At 38.9% G+C, this 20,334-nt stretch overlaps 2 protein-coding genes across 10 annotated transcripts; one reads left to right on the top strand and one right to left on the bottom strand.

The window, feature by feature from the left end:
* Positions 1-6,050: 6,050 nt before the first annotated feature.
* On the top strand, positions 6,051-11,835 carry LOC116247214 (uncharacterized). Its single transcript, XM_031619238.2, has 14 exons — positions 6,051-6,344; positions 6,424-6,521; positions 6,640-6,726; positions 6,987-7,086; positions 7,237-7,335; positions 7,412-8,227; positions 9,426-9,571; positions 9,666-9,863; positions 9,969-10,059; positions 10,131-10,305; positions 10,652-10,762; positions 10,915-11,011; positions 11,341-11,447; positions 11,536-11,835. Exons 1-14 carry the CDS (start codon positions 6,102-6,104, stop codon positions 11,547-11,549), a joined length of 2,382 nt encoding a protein of 793 aa, XP_031475098.1. The 5' UTR covers positions 6,051-6,101; the 3' UTR covers positions 11,550-11,835.
* Positions 11,836-11,984: 149 nt separating this feature from the next.
* LOC116249315 (uncharacterized) lies at positions 11,985-18,616 on the bottom strand. 9 transcript variants are annotated; one of them, XR_004171116.2, is made up of 11 exons: positions 18,187-18,616; positions 17,849-17,895; positions 17,667-17,769; positions 17,438-17,524; positions 16,849-16,932; positions 14,011-14,064; positions 13,135-13,215; positions 12,988-13,033; positions 12,463-12,553; positions 12,293-12,382; positions 11,985-12,193 (listed from the first exon to the last, which is right to left on the bottom strand). XR_004171116.2 is itself a non-coding variant. In XM_031622558.2 (10 exons), the coding sequence occupies exons 1-9, from the start codon at positions 18,451-18,453 to the stop codon at positions 12,486-12,488; spliced, it is 837 nt and encodes a 278-aa protein (XP_031478418.1). In that variant the 5' UTR covers positions 18,454-18,616; the 3' UTR covers positions 12,215-12,382; positions 12,463-12,485. The 9 variants fall into 9 exon arrangements, 3 of the variants coding, with proteins under 3 accessions (XP_031478418.1, XP_031478419.1, XP_031478417.1); XR_004171117.2 differs by having other exon boundaries at positions 12,298-12,382; XR_004171118.2 differs by having other exon boundaries at positions 12,293-12,373.
* Between the last annotated feature and the right edge of the window lie 1,718 nt (positions 18,617-20,334).

Raw genomic sequence — 20,334 nt, 5'->3', positions numbered from 1 at the left:
ACCGTCCAGAAGGGGGAAGAGCAACTGTTCCCCCTCCCCTGCCAGCGATCCGACAGTGGCGGTGGAGGGGGGACGGTTGCTGATACCCCTCCAACTTCCGCCACCATTGTGCTCAGTGTGTGCACATTAAAAAATAAGAATAATGTTTACGGGACTGTCCGATCAAAAAATGAATGGTTTTGATTTGAGATCTCCCATAGAATGATAGATCTGTCAACTTGCAGATAAGCGATCACATCCATCCAGCACCAACGTCACTAGGTTGGGAAGACTAGCAAAATCTGGTGTTGTGATAATATACAGACGATGAGAGGGAGATCAAGAACCTTCAACCTGCCCAAAATTTTTGCAACCATTTTCATTTGTTAGAAAGAAATACACAGAGTTGCATCTGAAATATCATAAGCAATTTCATAACGCTAGCTCCCATGGCACTGGTTTGATCAGCACCTGTGTACCGGTGTTTTGAGGTCCATGTAATATTTCCATGTCAAACAGTTGTAACCATGAATTGTATTACATCCATGGTTGGAGTCCATTGCTAACAAGGTTGCATGGCATCAAAAGAAGAAGTTGCAGCCACTTACGACTATCATCTCCTACCTTGTTTACGATTTGCAAATTATATATGATTGGTCAAGAGCTGGCCGAATTTTATGTGGCATAGCTTCTGCATAACATGCTCCATTGGAATAAACTCATTAAATGATAGATACTTCAACGGGCACCAATGCCATTCTAGACATTTTAACTTATTGGGGAGATGAGTGTAGTCCTTCTAGTGGAAATTGATATAGTAGTTGAGATAAAGCAGTCGTATGTGTATATTACTAATGAATCTGGCACCTACTCAATTCTCTTAACTATGTGAATACGTTGCCAGCAGATAATTTTATTTGTGGGGATATTTCATAATTTTATTTGTGGGGATATTTCACAAAGGACATAGGTTTAGAGGGAAACTACCAACAAGAAATGTTTAAAACTTGAATAGATTAGAGAAATTTGAAAAGTAATCTTCTTTCAATCTCTTTTATGTATAATATCAAAAAGAAGAAGTTTGGCATTCATGATTGTTTGTCCGACCAAAGCTGGCGAGGGCTATGGTCATTTGGTAGGGAAAATGTCCAAACATCACCAAGCAGAAGGGATGCTGCAAAATCTGAACTCCACCAAATTAAGATTGGATTTTGATTGTAAAATTTGATTTCGGATTTATATATGACTTTTAATTCTTTATTCTTACTTGAATCAAAACATGAAAATATCTGCAAAAGTAGATACAGTTAATGATATATCTGATTTAAATCCGATCCAAAAATTTTCGTTTAAGGACGGTCATTTTAATCTCTAATACGCAGACTTTTTTCATACGAATGCATGCATAGTTCCATGAATCTCTGGAAAGGAACGTGTCCCTAGAATATTGCATTTTAGTGTTTCATAAAACTATCCGGCCAATCTTGGGAATAAGTTGAATTATGGAACATCGTGTTAATGTCGCTATTAACAAACGTGTGCTTAATTAGATTCACCAATATTTCACATTCAAAATTTCTTTTCTCAAAATCATCAGGGTTTAGGGGAGGACAGTGACTCTTTTACTCTTTTTTTTTTTTAAAAAAAAGGAAGATGACAAACAAAAAACATTATAAATGAACAAAGCACTTAACAAGGTTGTGTGCCTTATAAATAGAAGTGTGCCTTATAATTACGTATAGTACCTGCAGACTTTCTAAAATTTTCGAAATAGGGTTTTGAAAGTAAATTTGAAAATAAAGATGAAGAATAATGTGCTCATAACATATAACCGGGATGTTTCCACTCTACGTCAAAATAGTCTATCGACACTTTATTTTTCTTTATTTTTGATTTACGGGATATTGATGATCGTGACAATATCGATATTGAACGATGATGACCTTGATACAAAACTGCCAACTATACCGAATGTGCCAGGGATGGCTTAGAACTAATGCTAATAGTTCATTATTTAATAGATCTCTAGTTCTAATACTTTTGTCAGCAAGTTATCAAATCTGTTCCTATCAAATAAAGTGCTTCCAAGTGGGATGGGGAAGATTCAATCTCCTACAGAAATCTTATTCCAACGTTAAGGGTGACATTGATCAAGTTCCATATATAGTTCGTCGGGATTTCTGTCTTCGCAGCTGATCAGCTTCTAAGTTTTGATGAACATCATCATTTTACTGGTTCTTGGGTCTTTTTCTAGTTCAAGTTTTCTCATTGCTTTGGCACCGGCTCCATTGGAAGATTTTCTTTTTGAAAGTTGAAAAGGCATATATGAAGTCGATCTCTGCTTGATCTTCTTGTTTTTTTTTTCCTCCAATCTTTGACTGTGTGTTGCATAAGGCCTTCATCTCGTAACTGCAAGAGGGCCTTTTGCAGTCTTGCAGTTACGAAAACTGATTTCCAAATAAAGTTTTCATTAACAAAATCAAAGTTGTTTGATTTGTTACCACCCACGAACTTGCCAAAAATTCTCTCTGGCCATAATCGGGAAATCCTGAGAGACGGACAAGGTTGATCGGTGCCTTCCAAAAGCAAACCCGGGAATTAACCATCTCTGTCTTTTCTCATCCTTCCCTTTTTTCCTGTTGTTGTTGCATCTGCCGCTTGTTAGACGCTGTCGGTGATCGTGGTGAGCAGAAAAGGAGCTAATCAAAGGTGTTGTCCCCTGCTAGGAATCCATCATTGGTATCAGAGCACCAAGTTCTTCGAATCCAAGTAAGTCCGTTCAGTCTTTGGTGGTGCCTGTGATCAAACACTACCTGTGCACGCATGTATGTCGTCAGTTTATTATGTTATTTGGTGGTGCCTGAATATAGACAGTCAAATTACAAACATACGGTGGAGCTAAGAGGTCCATTCCTTGCATCTGACCATGGTTATAAATATCACCAGTATTGTGAAAATATTCCAATCTGCAAGAAAAGAAGATATTTGCAAAGTCTTACCCAAGAAAAAAGAATAAAAAAAACCATAACGTTACCCTCAGATATTTATGGTCTCGAGATTTTTAACATCTTCTTCATATTTTTAAGCTTGCAATTGTTTATGTTTGTTTCTTTTAAAAGGATTTTCTACTTGGTTCTTTTGTATTTTTGCATCTCATGTGAAGCATGGAGGTATCCTTCCTTTTCTTTCTTCCACACCATACATCCAGGGTGTTAAAGATGACATCCTTAGCAGTGGCCAACCTCTTTGCCCTTCTTCTCTTCTCATCTCCCTCTGCAACTGTAGATACAGATTCTTTCTTCTCTTGTGTCATTCACAATCCCCTCTTCCCGCTCACTTCCCTCGATGGCGTCTTCCATATCTCCAAAACCTCTTCATACTCTTCCCTCCTGCATTTCTCGATGCAAATCCTTCGTTTTTTCCTCTGTCAACCTCGAGCTGCAACTCATTGTAACACCCCACACAGAGTCTGAAGTTCAAGCCTATGTCTTCTGCTGTAAGCAGCACAATAAGCCAAGTCAGGAGTGGTGGACATGGCTCATGACTATGAGGGCCTCTCCTATGCCTCAACTACTCCATTTGTGATCATGGACCTCGTGAACTTTAACAAGAATCAGTATGGATACAGTGGATTACTCTGATTACACTCTGCTTACTTCAATGGTACTTTTATTTGTCCCATCTATTTGCAGGCATTTATTTTGATCGATCATCATCTCCCTGTTGTGGAACTTTTCCATGTTTTAGGTACGAAAGTGCCATGAGGGAGGATCTCTCTCGCATATTTGAAGGCACTTGTCTTGGAAATCTCATCTACATTACCCTTGTATTTTGCAGATGATTGCAAAATCCCATCTACATTGCAAATTGATGGGTGGCTACTACTTCCACCTCCGTTCTTTGCATCCAATCGTTGATGATGCATTCTCATTCATGCATGTCAAAATTTTATGTTATTTCTGTTAAATCTGATGGACCTCAACAAGTATATGTTACTAGTATGGGATTCTCTGATGTGTCTGAAGTTCAGAATGAAATTCTACCACATCTTTTATAGAGAGGGTCGTGGTGCTTCTTAATTTCTGCTTCTGAGATCCACTCTGTTCATGTTCAAAGAATTGCAGCAATCAGAATAACACATCCTGTACATGGCTCTCAGAAATGTTTGCACTACTAAAAAGCTGTTAGTCAGATGTGGGATGGTGTGTGCTTTCAGAAATTTACAGTCTCTCTTTCTAGATGTAAGCACCGGCAAATTTGGAATCTTGTGGTTCAGGTCATCAATCTGCAGACTACTCGGCCTAACTTTATTCTGCAACTTGAACATTATGAATTGTTTTAAATGGTCATTGCATAAAATCTTGCAAACCTCGGGAAGACACTCTTGGGACTTCTCTTGATCTTTTAGCACCTTCAAAATTTAAAGTGAAGGACATTAGTGAATGGCGTAGAAACTGGAAAGGAAACGGGCCAGCCCGGTAGGGTTCGATAAGTTTTTTTTAATTCTTAATTTTATTGGTTTTTATATATAAAATATAATATGTCATTACAATTAGTTATCTTTATATATTATTTTATATTAAAATATATATTTAAAAATTTTAATTAGGCCGCGTCCAGACTTGAGTTTTAAGTGTCGGGCCGGGCTCGGGTTCATGTTTTAGGTGTCGTGCCGGCCTGACCCTAAATCCAACTCCTTATTGGGCCAGTCCAATCCCATGCTCATGCTTGAAGACTCTCCCTAACAACAACAACATGTATGCCTTGGAGTCGTTGGAGACATTACACAATAAGGCTGGGCATCGGACCGGGCCGGCCCGTAAAAATTGACAAAAGTTAAGCCCATTAACGTTATCGGGCCGGGCAGATGAAGTATCGGGCCTCGGGCTTGAGATTGTGCCAGAGGCCCAGCGCGACCAAGCCCAATTATCCGCTCGGGTTTGGCCTCCTGTAGGCTGTAGGGTCTCCACTTTTCAAGTTTTTTCCTTTTTTTCAGTTGTCGTGGAGCCGTGGGTGATGGGCAACGGGCAGGACTGGAGGAAGTGTTCAACGGCAGTGAGCAAGGTCATGGCGTCGGCTACGGGGTAGAAGAATGAAAGGAAAGTATGAAAAACACATTCAAAAGAAGTGGAAATCGAAAATCCTAACATAAGTAAAGGGGTCAAAAAAGAAGTTTTTTTTTTTAAATTACTGACTTGTCATGCCGTCATCGAATGTTGGATCAAGTCCGGGCCCGACCCATTAAGTATCGGGCCGGGTACCGGGTACCCGGCAGTGGCTCGGCCCAGTGCCCAGGCTTATTACACAATGGGTTCATATGGATTTTTGTGGTGAGATATTACGTGCATGTTCTTACTCATACGATTTTCTCAATCGATAAAATCGGATACCAATATGACTAGATTTCCTAATTAATATGGTAAGGCTGTAAGCTTAATGCAGCTCATATATAAATTTTCTCAAGTTTGAACAGTTCTGCAGTGTAAATTTGGATCTAGATTTACCAATTGCGGACACAATCTGATCCAGATCCGCATGTTATGGTGCAGGCTCGACCCGAGAGATGTGGAGGGAAAAAAGACCCACATTTTCTGGAAATGTTATTGGTATCAGCGGGAGAATTTCGAAACCGCAAAATTCCAACCCGATTTGGCGGGCGTGAAATTGCGGAAAGGAAAACGGACTTGCGTAATAATTAGGTCACTTTAAAAACAAGCCAGTTAAGTTTCCTTTTCAGATTATCCTCCAGACGGGGATAAAACCGTCATATTCGTGGTACTGAGTCCCCGTACCGGGCAAGACGAAGATGGCTGGATTTAGAAGTTCGATGCAGGGAAGAGAATCTTTAACGACGTGAGCCGGGCTTGACCTAATAAAGACGAGATCGCCCCCAGGAGAAACACGAAATCACTCTTGAAACCAACTTTTCCCGAATGGAGGAGGAAACCTCGTTTGGCTGTTTTGGTAATTGGCTATTTTGAAAAGTTCCCGCTCGTCATGGAGCCGCGCGCTTCTTTAAACCCTCACATGTTGGCGTTTAAAAAAAAATCATCTTTCATTTCTCTGGGAAAAGTTCAGAAACTTGATATCTGAGAAGGGAGAGAGGAGAGATCTCAGCGGTCATGGCGATCTCTGGAAGCCCTAAAATTCAGAAGAAGCAAAAGAAGAAGAAGGCTGAGAAGGGAGAGGAGGTCGCTGCATCTGCTGTTCTTGCTCTTTCTTCTCTTCCCGATCGATCGACTGCCGGAAGCGGTAGAGTCACCGACCAAAACATCTCTTCTCCTAGGAAGAGGACAAAGGATCCCGGCGTTCGCATCGTTGGCGGAAGGATCTACGACTCTCAGAACGGCCGGACGTGTCACCAGGTAGGATCTGTCCGCGTGTGTTCGCCCGTGGGGTTTTGTGTTGGTTGTTGGCTGAAAATTGGAAGGTTTTGGCTTGCAGTGCAGGCAGAAGACCATGGATGTAACCGCCTTGTGTAAGAATGTGCGGCAGAATAAGCCGTGTCCGATCCAATTCTGCTTCAAATGCCTGCTCAACAGGTAAGGTGCCTTTCCCAATGATTGATGGAATTGCAATTGCCAGTGTCGGAATAGTTCGGTTCCCAGTTGTTTGTCGTTTGATGTCTTTTACTTATGTGCCTTTTGATTTCGTGATTAGGTATGGGGAGATAGCTGAAGAGATTAGTGGGATTGACTCGTGGAACTGCCCCAAGTGCAGGGGAATTTGCAACTGTAGCTTATGCATGTGAGATTTTTGTGCGAATCCTTTATCGCAAACTGATTGGTAGTGGTTTTCTGTGAATTTTATCCCCTGACGATTCTGAAACCATGATGTCATTTCTTGTGTTGTCCCCTCACGATTCATACTTTTAGTACATTTATCCTAGTATTTATAGGTTGTATTGCGCTTTGGTGAAGTTTTTTCATTCTCTTCTTTTTGGATTTCATTTGGATCTTAATTTTCTGTTGCTGTTGTGCTTTGATGCGTCTCGTTTTGTCAAAAAGGAAGAAGAGAGGTGAAAACCCCACAGGGATTCTTGTTCATACTGCAAAAGCGACGGGTTTCTCTTCTGTTTCAGACATGCTGCGTAGTGGCCTTGATTTGGTGAGCGGCCTCTTCCGGATACAGAAAATGATGCCTTTTCTAGAATAACTAAAAGTTCGACACGCATGCGTTCACACACGGAGAGGAGGGGGATTGATTGCTTTTCAATTAAAAGTAATTGATTTTGTTCGTATTTTTTGATGGCAACAGAATAAATGCAGAGAGTTGAAGAGCCCTAAAGCGAGCTCGTGCTCAAGCACTAAGAAGGCATCTGATAGTTCTTCAAAAACGGCAGTAAAATCTAAAGAGGTTTGTGGCCATGAGTTAGAAATGTCTTTGAATTATCGTCCATTGGTTCTGTACGTGATTGTGGCTGTATTGTTAGGGAGCTTTGAGAAAAAGAAAGCGTCACACCGACTGTACTGACGTTGCACATGGTGATACTAACCCGTCATCCGTCGGGAAAGAAGTGAAGAAGAGACCTTCCAAGCTTCACATAGATTCATCGAAAGAGTTGGATACTCAGGATACAAGTAACGAAAACAGCGTGCATACTTATTGTTATGATCATAGTGAAGAAGTGAAGAACACCAGTAAGAATTTTACAGAAAAAGTCGTTGAGTCGACAAAGGCAGTTTCCGATCACCCACCGCAGAAGGAGAAAACAATCCAGAAAGGTGGTCCCAAAAAATTATCCAAACAACAGCGGTTAAGGCCCGCTGACAAGCCTAGTTCCGCGGAGCTTGTTGAGGAAGAAAATACGAGTATGGTGAAAGTGAAAAGCAAACAACAGCAGCCAAAGCCTGCAGAGAAGCCCAGTTCCGCGGAGCTTGTTAAGGAAGAAAATACGGGTATGGTGAAAGTGAAATCCAAGAAAGAACGGTCAAAACCTGCAGAGAAGCCTAGTTCCGTGAAGGTTGCTAAGGAAGAAAATATTGGTACGGTGAAAGTGAAGTCCTTGCCTTCAGAGAAATTACAAGCTGTTCTTAGTGTGCATGCTCAGAATGACAAGGACAAACCCCCAGTTTCTGTAAAATCTGAAAGCCTGCAAAAGATTATTCAGGCGTCTATCCAGGAAGAAGGTGATGATGTCTTACCACCCCAAGGTGAAGAAGTTAAAGATGTCGCAGGAATTGAGTTTTCTGCTGATGATATTGGACCAGCTCTTCAATTTTTAGAGTTCTGTTCTGCATTTGGGAAAGTAAGATTGCCATCCTTCTTAAAATATCTATCTTGCATGTGCTTAATACAGAAATATGCTAGTTTTATCGGTTAACTTTAATTTGCCTGTATTAGTGAATGTTGAACTGCTATTCTCATGCATGGCACACAGTAAAAGACTTTGGGGGAGGGGGTGCTTGAAAGTAGTTCTGTTTTTTTTTTCTGATTTTGGTTAATCAGCAAATCAGTTTTCCTTGTAAGGACATTCTAAATCGAGACACTCTTGTTTAACACAGGTCATTGGCGTTAGTATTTAACATGGGAAACCTTCATTCATCTCCTTTTCTTCTTCCATGTATTGATCGATGTACCTTGCATCTGCATCCACTTTCTTTTTTTTCATTTTCTGTAGGACATCCTTGGAATTGTCGCCATTGGCAATGAACCTCCGGTGCATTAGTGAATAGTTATTAGTGAGCATGAAAGCCTAGTTATTCCTTCCAACTGACCTTGTCTGAGATAGCGAGAAGGAAGGTTTATTGACGTGACTGGTGGGTTGGTTGGAAATAAAATTTCTCTAATGGTCTTTTTGCAGGCTGTGCGGGAAAACAAAATGAGTATTGGGCTCTCGCTGTTGGGGCTTGCGTCTACATCCACGAAAGATATTTTATTTCCATGTCCTATTAATGAATAACTGAGAATTATGGAGCTGCTTGAAGAGCATTGATCAAGGGCATTCTTTTTCTTCTTCAGCGCATCTTGTAATTGTTAGTTCACAAGGCCATAAGTTTCTTAAGTTTACTCCACACTCAAGCATGAGGGCAGTCAGGTTTACTGAAGATGAAAATCTTTATTGGCTTCTCTATCTGAGACATAGTTCTTTCAATCCATTAATAGTATATAATGGATGGAGAAAATTTCCTTGTCTATTTGTGGAAAGAATTTATGGGATATGCTAGTATTTTGTTCACTAGAGGCATTTGGGATAACAGCTTCATGCGAATGAATCGTATTCATACCCATGCGATCGCGCTACCCTTTTTTCTTTGGTTATTTTGTATATCCACCGCTTAATCTCAAATTTGCAAATCTTACATGCATTCGTTCGGTCTATTTAAAATGTAAATTGATGCAGAAAGTTAACTACCTGCTTCCTTTGAGCATGTGGATGGCTCCTATCTCATTATTGACAAGCCGAGGTACTTATATAATCCTTCGACCTATTGCTTGCGCCGTAGGTGCTTGATCTAAAAAGAGGCCAGCCTGAATCAATCCTTCGAGAGCTAACCCGCGGCCGCCGCATGGAACGTCGTGGGTTGTACTCTTCAGCTGCTCAGTTTCACGTGAAGCTGTTAGGTCTGCTGGAAGATGACACGGAAGAAGTGTATGCGTTTCCTAAACCGTGCAGCTATTTACTTTTAAGTTTTTGACGTCAGTTTGTCTCAATAAGTTAACTGCATGTTGCCGTTTCTTGGTAGGTCTTCTGTGCTGCGTTCATCTGCATCTGGAAGCCTCTGGCTACAGCAGCTGCATAAGTGCATCACCAAGTCACCTTTTGCGTTCAAAGAGCTGCCTCTGGAATATCTTAATAGAGGAGCCGATGAGTACTCTAAACTCGACCCTTCCAAGAAGTTAAGGTTGCTCAATTTTCTCTGTAATGAAGCTCTTGGAACAGAGTATGTTTTCTTATCGGATCTATTTTCCTCTATTGGGGCCTTTAGTGCTATAAACACTAAAATGAATGCAACACTTATATTTCAATTTTTTCTTTTTTTTTTCAGACACTTGAGAAACTGGATAGATGAAGAAAATTTGAAGTTTCTAGAGAAGAAAAAGGAACACAATGAAAACCTTGTCGAGGTGAATAAGAAGGTGGGAGGCAGTCCAGTTTGCCTTTTAAGTTGCTCCTTTCTGTTTTGCTTTTAACTCTAATGCTCACACAGGAAAAGGACATGAAGCAAAAGATTAAGGATGAGATGGCTCGAATTTTGCTCTCTTCGAGAGATGGCGCTCCTATTTCATATGCTGAAAGTCAAGATATTATCTCTCGAATAAAAAGAGAGGCGGATGAAGTTCATGTGGAGAAATTAAAGGCGCTAGAGTTGAAGTCCAAGTTGAGTAAGTTTTTATTGCTTCTGTAATCGTAGTTTGTTCGGTCAAATGTTCAAATCTTCATGAGAAGGCCCACACATGCGTTTTTGTATATCTAGATGATGAACAAGTGCCTGTGTTGTTTTCTGTTCTCCTGAAATCAGAACGACATTGTTTAGTATCACGGCTTTCTGAAATGGTGTTGATTCAAGAATGCATGCATATAGCCAATAAATAAACTTGTTAATAAGGGACTCTTCCCATTGAATAAGATGCTAAAAAGAAATAAGACACGACATATGCTACGTGAAATTCTTGTTAACAAGTATTGGTTTTTGTGATGTATTCTCTTGCCTACAAATCTTGATGGCAGAGAAGCAAAGGTCAGACGCCGTCAGGACAGAACACATAGTTTTCGACAAAAGTGGCAGGGTTTACTGGAGATTGGCAGGAGGTTCTAGCGGATCCCGCATCGTGCTCCAAGGTAAAACGACCCAAGGAAACAGACAAAACAATCCTTGAACAATGCAAACAAAACAACTTTTATTCGACTGTGGGTATATACGCCAGAGTCGCCGCGATATTTCAAACTGCTAGGTAGGTGGCTTATTCTTTGGGAATGTATTTTCTTGGCAGATGTTGGCAATTGGGATTCAGCTTTGTGCCAGGACAGATGGTTCATTTATGACGACAAACAGGAGAAAGCGTTGGAAAAATACATTTTTTCTTTAAGGTTAGTGCCCTCGTACTTATCATACTTCCTTGCATGCCTCAGAGAGACAGAGAGGGAGGGATTAGCGGATAAGTTAGCGACCATATTTAGTGGAATAACTTGGAGCAAACCCATTTTATACCACGTTGATACTGACGGTTACAATGTTGTAAAATTCATGGAGGCGAAAACTTTTGTGCTTCGGTTGCTACTTGTTCCTTTTTATTGTGAGTGGAAACAAGCCTGCAACTGACTTTGAAGGTTCATTTGCATGCGTCAAAGAACTTATTGATCCGTGTAGGGTGGATGAAACTTTCAAAGCCTTACTAGATTTTACTACCCTACTGCAGAAAGAAGCATAAATCTCGGAGTTCCAATCAAGTTAATTTACTGGACAAAGAAAATCTACAGTACCAATCTCCTAGTAACTCGTCTTCACCCAGCAGTGCAGTGGAAGGTCAGAATTTAATATGGAATTTGTATGTTTTATTCCCCCGCCTTAGATTTTTGTCATTTCTGCTAACATATTTCTGTTTTGGACTCAGAAGCAGCAGTTTGAGATAGAGATGCCCCTCATGAAATGAGCGGCTTGGTCCGATTGCATCAAAGGTTACAGGAGCAACTTCATCCTCCACCAGTACACATACCCCTGGTGTACCCATAATTTTGAGTTTCTGACAGAACGGGGCTTTATTAGGGGATTTCTGTATCGGTTTCAGAGATCCTAAGATATGTATCAAATGAGCTATAGTAAAAAATTGTCTACTATGGTTGATTAGACCGGACGTATTCCCTTGGAAAAATGTACTTTCTAACGGAAAAAGTAGGTCAAAGGTTTATAATTATATTTTCTCGTGCAAAAGTGTTCAACCTGCTCGCGAGGTGCCACAGCTTCCTGCCGTCTGTATAATATTGCAAGCATATTGACATGACTGAACACTAAATGCGGCAATTTCTCACCAGTCCAAGAAACTTCCTGCTCTGCACCAAGCAGTGGAAAAATAATGCATGCTAAACATGAACCTCATGGATTGACAAAGTTTCAATACATCAGACAAATTTGGCATTTTTTGTCATTGAAAAAAATGAAAAATAAAAGTTGACAAGCAGAGGAGATTAAGATGGCTTCCTAATTGAAAAGGAAGTGATTCGATGCACTCAATTTTTTTTTTGTGGTGCACCAACTTTCTATATCGACATCACCTGCAACGCAAAATGCTCAAGTTTCAATTTAGTTGCGTCCCTTTTTATACTTCCAACACAAGAAAAAATGGTCGACAATAAATTAAGAATCTTGGTTACCATACAAATTGACGTGTATTTTGAATGGTGGGTCAAGCTATCTATGTACATCAATACTCTCGATTCTTGTTGGCAGCAAACCTGCAGAAGCTTTATATTGGAAAACAGTTTTTTTTCAACTACAGTTCGACACAACTGATGATGAGCCGTTGAAACAAAGAGAATCCTACCCTTTGGAAGAACAATATCTGTTCTATCCACTTGCTTCCGCTTTTGTGTTGGAAATGAGTTTGACTTCATAAAGGTCATCCGCTGCTTTCCCTGCATCGGTGACATTATAAATGAAATAAAAAAGTGAACATGTGGAAATCATATGTACGTAGTCAGTGATTTCACATGACAACAGAAAATGAACAATGTAAAGAATGAAGGGAGACAAATTCATCATCGACTTGCGATGGTGCATGGCTGGAATGTATTTTGCCTTTACAATTGTTGATTGTGGCAGAAAATGCATTTATTCGTAATTTAAAGATTTTGGCAGTTAAAATAATTCAATATTCATAATAACATTTTTCTGAATGGCAACACAGAACAAAATAATAAAACTAATTGTATTCTCCATTCCCAGCCGTGAAAGAACTGTTTTCTTTGTGGAATCAAAAAATTGAATTTGCTGAAAAAACGAAAAGCATGTAACATTAAGGTTGGTATCAAGGTCCTTATCTGAGTACAAATAACAGAGTAGAACTCACCAATCTCTGCAGTGATTCCTGGTCCAAAGAATGATGCAAATTTGGCCTAGAGATGCATAAGCAAACATCAGAACAGGCTTTATTTTCAAACTTCAAGCCATGGATGAAAGAAAAATGAAAAATCATCAGCTGTTAAATAAATGAAACCTGTCTTTGTTCAAAATTATCCAGCTGCAAGGCTTTGGCCTCAAACACAAGAACTAAAGAATACCTCCCTTCTTCAGTAACCTAAATGATAAATTTGTTGAAGAGTGTTAAGATAAAGTGAATACTTAAAAAATTAAAGCATAACAAAATTTACCAAAACAAATGCTGTAAGAGTTGCAGCATCTGGAGAGGGTCTCAAGAAAAAGAAAATGTCAAAACCTATGAATATGATCTTTAGCATTTCCAGTCATTCTCACTATAATGTCCTTGTTTCTCATTAGCTATTGTGACGTTTCTCACAGGCCTATGAAATAATATTTATGTTTGCATAATTATCACAGTCACCAGCATATCATCATTGAGAGTGGTTCCAGGGTAGTATGCAAAATACTTTTACGCAGATTTCTTCATGAATATGACCTGGTTCCTTCAAATTATTCCAATTTCTTGAATTTGCCACAGGATACATCCTCCTCCACACAAGCACGAGACTACTGCTATAAACTTTTTTATCACTAGACACAAAATGCATATGAACCAAATATATATTCTTGGGGTGAAAGCCACTAGGGTGAAGGTCACTATGTGCCAGATACTTGGTATGATTGCCTAATACCCTGCAAAGCCCAAAATAACAGCCATCCTGAACCATTAACTTGTGATTTTTCAAGAAATAAGTTCAATTGAAAAAAGAAGAAGAAAACATAATTTCTGCCACTTTACTAATGGAACCATGAATAAACAACCAACCAGTGTCTGCAAACAAATAGGTAGACGGTAGATCTGTGCTAACCACTAAGAACAAATTTAAAGGAGTACATTGGAAAACCATATCTCATAATAGAAAGTTATGAAGAATAGAAAAGTCAAACATACTTCTTCACGGATTGCTTGGAGCACAGGAGCACTTCTTCTTGGAATACCACCAGCCTAAAAGATAACACATATAGAGCACAATCATCAGTATAAAATCATTTAAGCAAGCCATATATATGCTTAATTAGAAACCATGAACCTTCTGAGTCTATGGGATCATGGTTAGCGAAAGAGAAGTGATGAAGCCCATCTTTGTTTGGAAAAGGAGTACCATCCACATAGCATTTTCATGATATATAAAGGTATTTAAGCAACTTCAAGTTAAAGAAAAAAAAAGTAAAAGTAAATGAAGATGGGCCACATATATACATATATATGAAAATGAAAATGGGCTATATATATATATATATATATGGCCCATTTTCATTTTCATATATGAAGCCCATCTTTGTTTGGAAAAGGAGTTCCATCCACATAGCATTTTCATGATATATAAAGGTATTTAAGCAACTTCAAGTTAAAGAAAAAAAAAAAGTAAAAGTAAATGAAGATGGGCCACACACACACACACACACACACACATATATATATATATATATATATATATATATATATATATATAGAGAGAGAGAGAGAGAGAGAGATTGATAGATAGTTCAGGACAGGGAAACGAAATGAAAGACAGCCTTTGTGGACTCAAATAGGTAGTTTTTCAGGTCTGTGTGGGTGTGTCAATGTGTGTAAGAGGGGGAGAGAGAGTTGGATCACCAGGGTATAATTAAACTTGATGGTACCAAGTCTGCAATGAGCAGAAAAAATTTCCAGCTGAAGCTTTTTACTTTTTCTTTTGTTTTCATTTTATCATTTTTTGAGCAATATGTTGACCAGGAAATGGGTGGTCAAGGTTGCCAGACATGCATGACTTCAACATAAGCATTGTCAGGGTGATCGGCGGCTTTGAAAGTGATTACAATATATATATATATATATATATATATATATATATATATATTATATTCATTTTTCTAATTATCTTTTTTTCCCAAACAGAGTTGCGGCATGAAAACGGACGAGGTTAAAACCAGTTTTTTTGAAAAACTAGTTTGTTGAAAACCTAGTTAATGAGCAAAACCTGGTTAAACCTGTTAACATAAACAGACCCTCAAGGATAACTCCATTGTCAATTTCCTCCACAAGATATCTCCAATAGATAGGTAGTAGAATGAGCTTCTCATGGATTTGGCCTCACTAAAATGAAACCAGAATCCAAGCAAAAGATACTTCTTTCTAAGGCTTTCAACTTTCATACCCAATTGGGCTTTTGACTATGCCAAACATAAGTACCTAACCATGGTTCCCTATATTATGCTTACAAGGAAATAACTGAAGAGCACATTCAGTTATGAGTTTCAAGTAACTATGTTGATTTGACAGTAATAGCACCGTCATTGCTAACAACAATACATTATGCAATCACAAAAAATTATGAGAAAGGTGAAGCATAAACCCTTCAGATTGCCACCAAATATGGTGGCTGAAAGCTTCCACAGATACTGGCCTGCACTTTCAGTGTAAGCAGCTTACTAGAAGGTGTGGAACAAATTATATGAACAGTAGTAAGGCAGGCGAAAGGATTTGCACAAGATCATGTGAATCAAGTTCCACAAAAATGGAAAGTAAACAAGGGCAACCAAGCTAGAACATTTAGCAAGTAGTAGTAGCTGCATCGGTGCAACAAAAAGCCAGAAATAGAGATACTTCAAAGGAAAATATGCAATTATCACTTGCAATTGCTAAGCCCTTATTCGCATCACATCCAAACTTTGAGTGAGTTTATTCAATAGTTCATTGATAGTCAATTACAATTCCTGCACTTATAAGCATCACACCGAAACTTTGAATGAGTTTATTCTACAGTTCATTGATGGTCAATTATAAATCCTGCAAGTACAAATACATGTTCACGTACTAAACACTAAAAGAGAACAAATATTGTGATACCCAGCTTAAGCCATGCTTTTCATTTAATAAAGAAAAGAGCATTTAGCTTCTTTTAATTATGAAGCCCAAAGTAACCAGTTGTTTTTATTCTACAAGGCTATCTTCTGGAAAAACAATGACACCTGTAAAATACTGCTTCTTCTTTGCTGATTCTAATTCGAAAAAGAAATTTATGAGTCAACCAACAAACAGCGTTAGTTCGATGTCCTCTTGATCCTCAGAACCGCAAGTTTCCACTGTTTAGCCTGGACAGGTTCCATCTCTCCTAATGTTTGTGGTGGATTAAATTCTCATCATGCCACTGTGTCCTGTTTGTAAACCTTACGTTGCAAATTTGCATAATGGTTTTACCCCTCATGCTAACAACAGCTTTAGAAATTGAGGACATGTCTAACTCAAATAAGGGAACATGACTATGGAAGCAAAAGCAGCTCTGGAGACCAATTATCAAATGGTGACACAAAGGTCCAATATGAGGATGTCCAAGTAAAAGTTTGGCAGGATTTGGCTATGAGCCTATTTAACAAAGAGACACTAGAGTTTTTATCAGAAAATAGATAAGGAAAAAGTAAATAAGAAAAGGGATCCATCAATTAGTTTAGCACTCAACAATATTTATCATGGAAGAAGCACCTGTGATTACAATCTGTACTTGGTAAAATTACACCCACCAATGCAATAGCCAATATCCTACCCTATTCTCCATGAGTTCTAAAAGCCACCAATCCATTGTCCTAAAAGGTACGACAACTGAGTTTAATCTAGTTAAAGCAGTTAGACAAGGTCGTGGAATGGATACAATAATGTAACATCACTATAAGGAAACAGTTATACAATATTGCCAGCGTGTGCAAAGTCTAAACAGTCATACATTAAACTATATTATGAGAAAAGTACCTGACCATACTGAAAAATGCGCTTTAAGGCCTCATCCAAGTGTTGTTCATCTCCATATCTGAATCTTGTAACGTCACTCTTCACCTATAAGAACCATTAAAATTGTTCATCAAACTCTGACAAGGGAAGGTGCCTCCTCATAATACTACACAAACTTAAATATAAAAACTGAAAATATATTATGATTCTATGAATAATGAAAGAAGAGAATGGAAAACTGATTTTTTGATGAGCACAAGAACACCAAGATAGAAGGTTAGCAGAACTGATTCACAAACTTGGTTGCCGTGGGTTTTTCTGCTTCCACAAAACTGCTCAATCAAGATAACTATAAAGTAGATAGGCCTTCACTTATAATTGAACCTCACATGTACTCCAAGAGGTCTGTCTTGATCATGTTTGTATGCAATTCACATAGAATCATTCTCCTAATACAAGATTAAGCTTTTCTTTTCCCTTTTCATTGAAGAGAAAACCCAGCGACTCGTTTAAGAATAAATTAAGGTATTCAAGGTTGCAATGTGTTCATAGAGATCTAACAGAGTCTGAAACGCTTGTAAGTATGATTCTGATGCCTTCATATATTTACCTGTTTAAGAATAGGCGTGGCACATGTCTCCCTCAGCCTTTCAGCATCTGTGTAGGTTATGCATAGAACTGGCTTCAGTTCTGCATACTAAAGATGGATGGAAACTTTTCAGATGATACAAAAACTGTTAAAGTTCATCCAATGCATAATATAAAAAACGGTAGATTAAAGTGCATGCTCTCTCGCTCTCTCTCTCCAGGTCAGTTTCTTGGATAGAAATATATCTTACCTTAAGAGCCATGCCAATGATTGCCAGCGGAAAACCATATGTTAGCATTAACGCAGACCACTCTGAGCCAGGCAGAAAACTAAAATAGGCTCCAAATCCATATCTGACGGATAAGCAGGAAATACACATTAGAAATCTGATTTTCAATCAAAACAAACATACTTCCCTGACAAGACACGTACCCAAGAAGCGCCAAGCCAACACCTAATCCAACAACCCCAAATGAAACCTGTAACATGATTGGAGCATAAATAGACTCAAGTAACACGGGAAACAAGAAAAAGAAAAATTCTGAAACAAATGCAAGACTTCTAATCAACTTGGAAAAACAAAAAGGGAAAAATCTGCCAGTAGATAAGTTGCATTAATAACAAAAACATCAGCCAAAGGAAAAGGATAAAAAAGTGCAAAAATTATTCGACAAAGAAGTTACTAAAAATCAGACGGGCAGGTAGGATTTGGCACGGAATCAACATAAAACTTCGAAAAAAAAAAACGATAGGCTTGCCAGAAAGTGGACCTTGGACAGTGAGAAGCCATCATCAGGCACGATTGTCTTGTTCAGTGTGGAAGCAGAAGACGCTTGAGTGGAGTCCGCAGCATTGGCCACCACCACCACCCTCAGCTTGCTCCTTTTGCAGTTAAGTGACAGATTATAAGAGCACAACCTCATCCCCGAGCTCAATGAAGAGCGGAAAGAAAGAAGCCTGTGATGGGAGTGGCGGACTGAGGCCGCCGAGCAGAGGAAACTGCCAGCACCGCCATTTCCTATCGTCGCGACCAGCATGGTCGATCCTTCCTTTACCAACTTGCCTTCGCTCTGAGGCCAACTGTTCCAAACATTTATCTGATTCTGCACATAATTTTGCTGGAGAACTGCGTCCAACTGCGAACTCTGATCCTGTCCTTACGTTTCCCCTGGTGGTGAAAGAAGGAACACACGGTTTGCTCCTCTGGTGGCCTCAGAAGTGCTGGACCGAATCTGAGGTTATCAATCCGGGTCCAACTCCGGACAGGGATCTGGATCTGCTCAGAGGATCAGATGCAAAACCGAATTGGATCCTATGGGGATAACATAAATCGGATCAGCTCGAACATAATTACAAGACCTTTTCTAGTTTATGTAAAATCGTAGTTATTAAAAACCTTGTTTTATTTAAAACCAGAAGTCGCATCTTGAATAGTTTATTTTCACTTTATGAAAGACTTTTCCCTTTTATTATTGCAAGTAGAAAATATATTTTGTTTTATTATATATATGAAAATAATGTTTCATATGATTCTATCTTGAGTAAGCATGTCTTAAGGGCACATTTGAATGCATAAATACTACCTTAAGCGCAGCTGGTTGAGACTTGGTAGGCCGCTAGCTTTTATTTTGAACTCTTATAGTAACGATAGACACTTTTATAGTAACGATAGACACTGATATGCAAGTTGAAGTGTGACAAAGACATCAGCTAAAACCATAAAAAGTAGCCTTGATCATAGGAATGGAGAGAAGCAAGACTTCAACCTTATTCGGGTAGTGAAATTAGCCTTCGACTCATTTGAAATAGCTACAATCAATCAATGAACACTTATGCGTCGGATTAATATAGCATATAGTAGGAAAGCTCAAAACCTTAAGATGAGGTTGCTGTTATATATACTTTATATGTTATTTTGCAGGTAGGGATGAAAATGGGTCGGATTCAGGTAAGATTCAATCCCTAACGGATTCAACTAAACAAATTCTATGGACGGGTGAACACGAACCGAGTCAAACCCAAGTTTATTTAGCTCGAGCTCGAGAATAGCTCGACGGAAGCAGCTCGAGCTCGACTCGACAATTATATGCTGAGCTCAAGTTTGACTTAATTAAGGCTTGACAAACTTGTTTGATTATAATTGATATTCATCGTTACGTGTTGAGCACGAGCTCGATTCGATTAAGGCTCGACAAACTCGTAAACTCGTTTCAATATATCGAATTGATTAAGGCTCGACAAACTCGATTAGGGCTCGAGCTCGACTCAGTAGTTACGTGTTGAGCTCGAACTCAACTCGATTATTAAACGAATCGACTCATGAACTCGAGCTCAACTTGTTAAGCAAATGACTCAGCTCGAACTCATTCACGAGCCGAACTTTAACGAGTCGAGCTCGTAGCTCGACTCGTTGTTCACCCATAATTCTATGCGACCAAATTAAGATTTGGAACTCATTCTTAAAAACTGAACAGGGGATTCAGGTGAGATTCAGTCCCTAGCGAATTCAACTAAACGGATTCTATGTGACCAAATTAAGATTGGGACCTCATTCTTAGAAACCGGAGAGGGGTCCAACTAGCATACCATTGAATGTTTATATGTAATGGTTTCCGTGCATTTCCGGATCCCATTTGGGTACCAGATTTGGATTCAGTTACCAAAGTACAATATTTAATTTGAATTAGATTAATAATTGGATCCAAATTTTTATCAGATTCAGCTTATGGATTACACAAAAACGTCCATATCTCAACACCATACCACAAATTTAGATCCAGATCTTCTCATTAAAGCTTGAGATTCATATGGAATGAAAAAAAGAGAGATTTATTTAAGGGATAATTTTTTGTTATAACTCAAACACAACCCATATTAGGGATGTAAACGGTTTGGATTTGGGTCCAATTTAATGTTTA

The sequence above is a fragment of the Nymphaea colorata genome, chromosome 2 (genome assembly GCF_008831285.2).
Source record: "Nymphaea colorata isolate Beijing-Zhang1983 chromosome 2, ASM883128v2, whole genome shotgun sequence".
NCBI classification, from domain to species: Eukaryota; Viridiplantae; Streptophyta; class Magnoliopsida; order Nymphaeales; family Nymphaeaceae; genus Nymphaea; species Nymphaea colorata.
The sequence above is the reverse complement of the archived record's forward strand: the minus strand, read 5'-3'. Positions and strand labels throughout refer to the sequence as shown.

Excerpts from the sequence above, each read along its gene's own strand:
- LOC116247214 (XM_031619238.2), top strand. The coding sequence starts at position 6,102 with ATGGCGATCTCTGGAAGCCCTAAAATTCAGAAGAAGCAAAAGAAGAAG. Across the intron at positions 6,727-6,986 it reads TGCAACTGTAGCTTATGCAT|GAAGAAGAGAGGTGAAAACC; the intron begins GTGAGATTTTTG and ends TTTGTCAAAAAG. Across the intron at positions 10,060-10,130 it reads TTGTCGAGGTGAATAAGAAG|GAAAAGGACATGAAGCAAAA; the intron begins GTGGGAGGCAGT and ends ATGCTCACACAG.
- LOC116249315 (XM_031622557.2), bottom strand. The coding sequence starts at position 18,453 with ATGCTGGTCGCGACGATAGGAAATGGCGGTGCTGGCAGTTTCCTCTGC. Across the intron at positions 17,896-18,186 it reads ATGGCTTCTCACTGTCCAAG|GTTTCATTTGGGGTTGTTGG; the intron begins GTCCACTTTCTG and ends ATCATGTTACAG. Across the intron at positions 17,770-17,848 it reads GTTGGCTTGGCGCTTCTTGG|ATATGGATTTGGAGCCTATT; the intron begins GTACGTGTCTTG and ends CTTATCCGTCAG.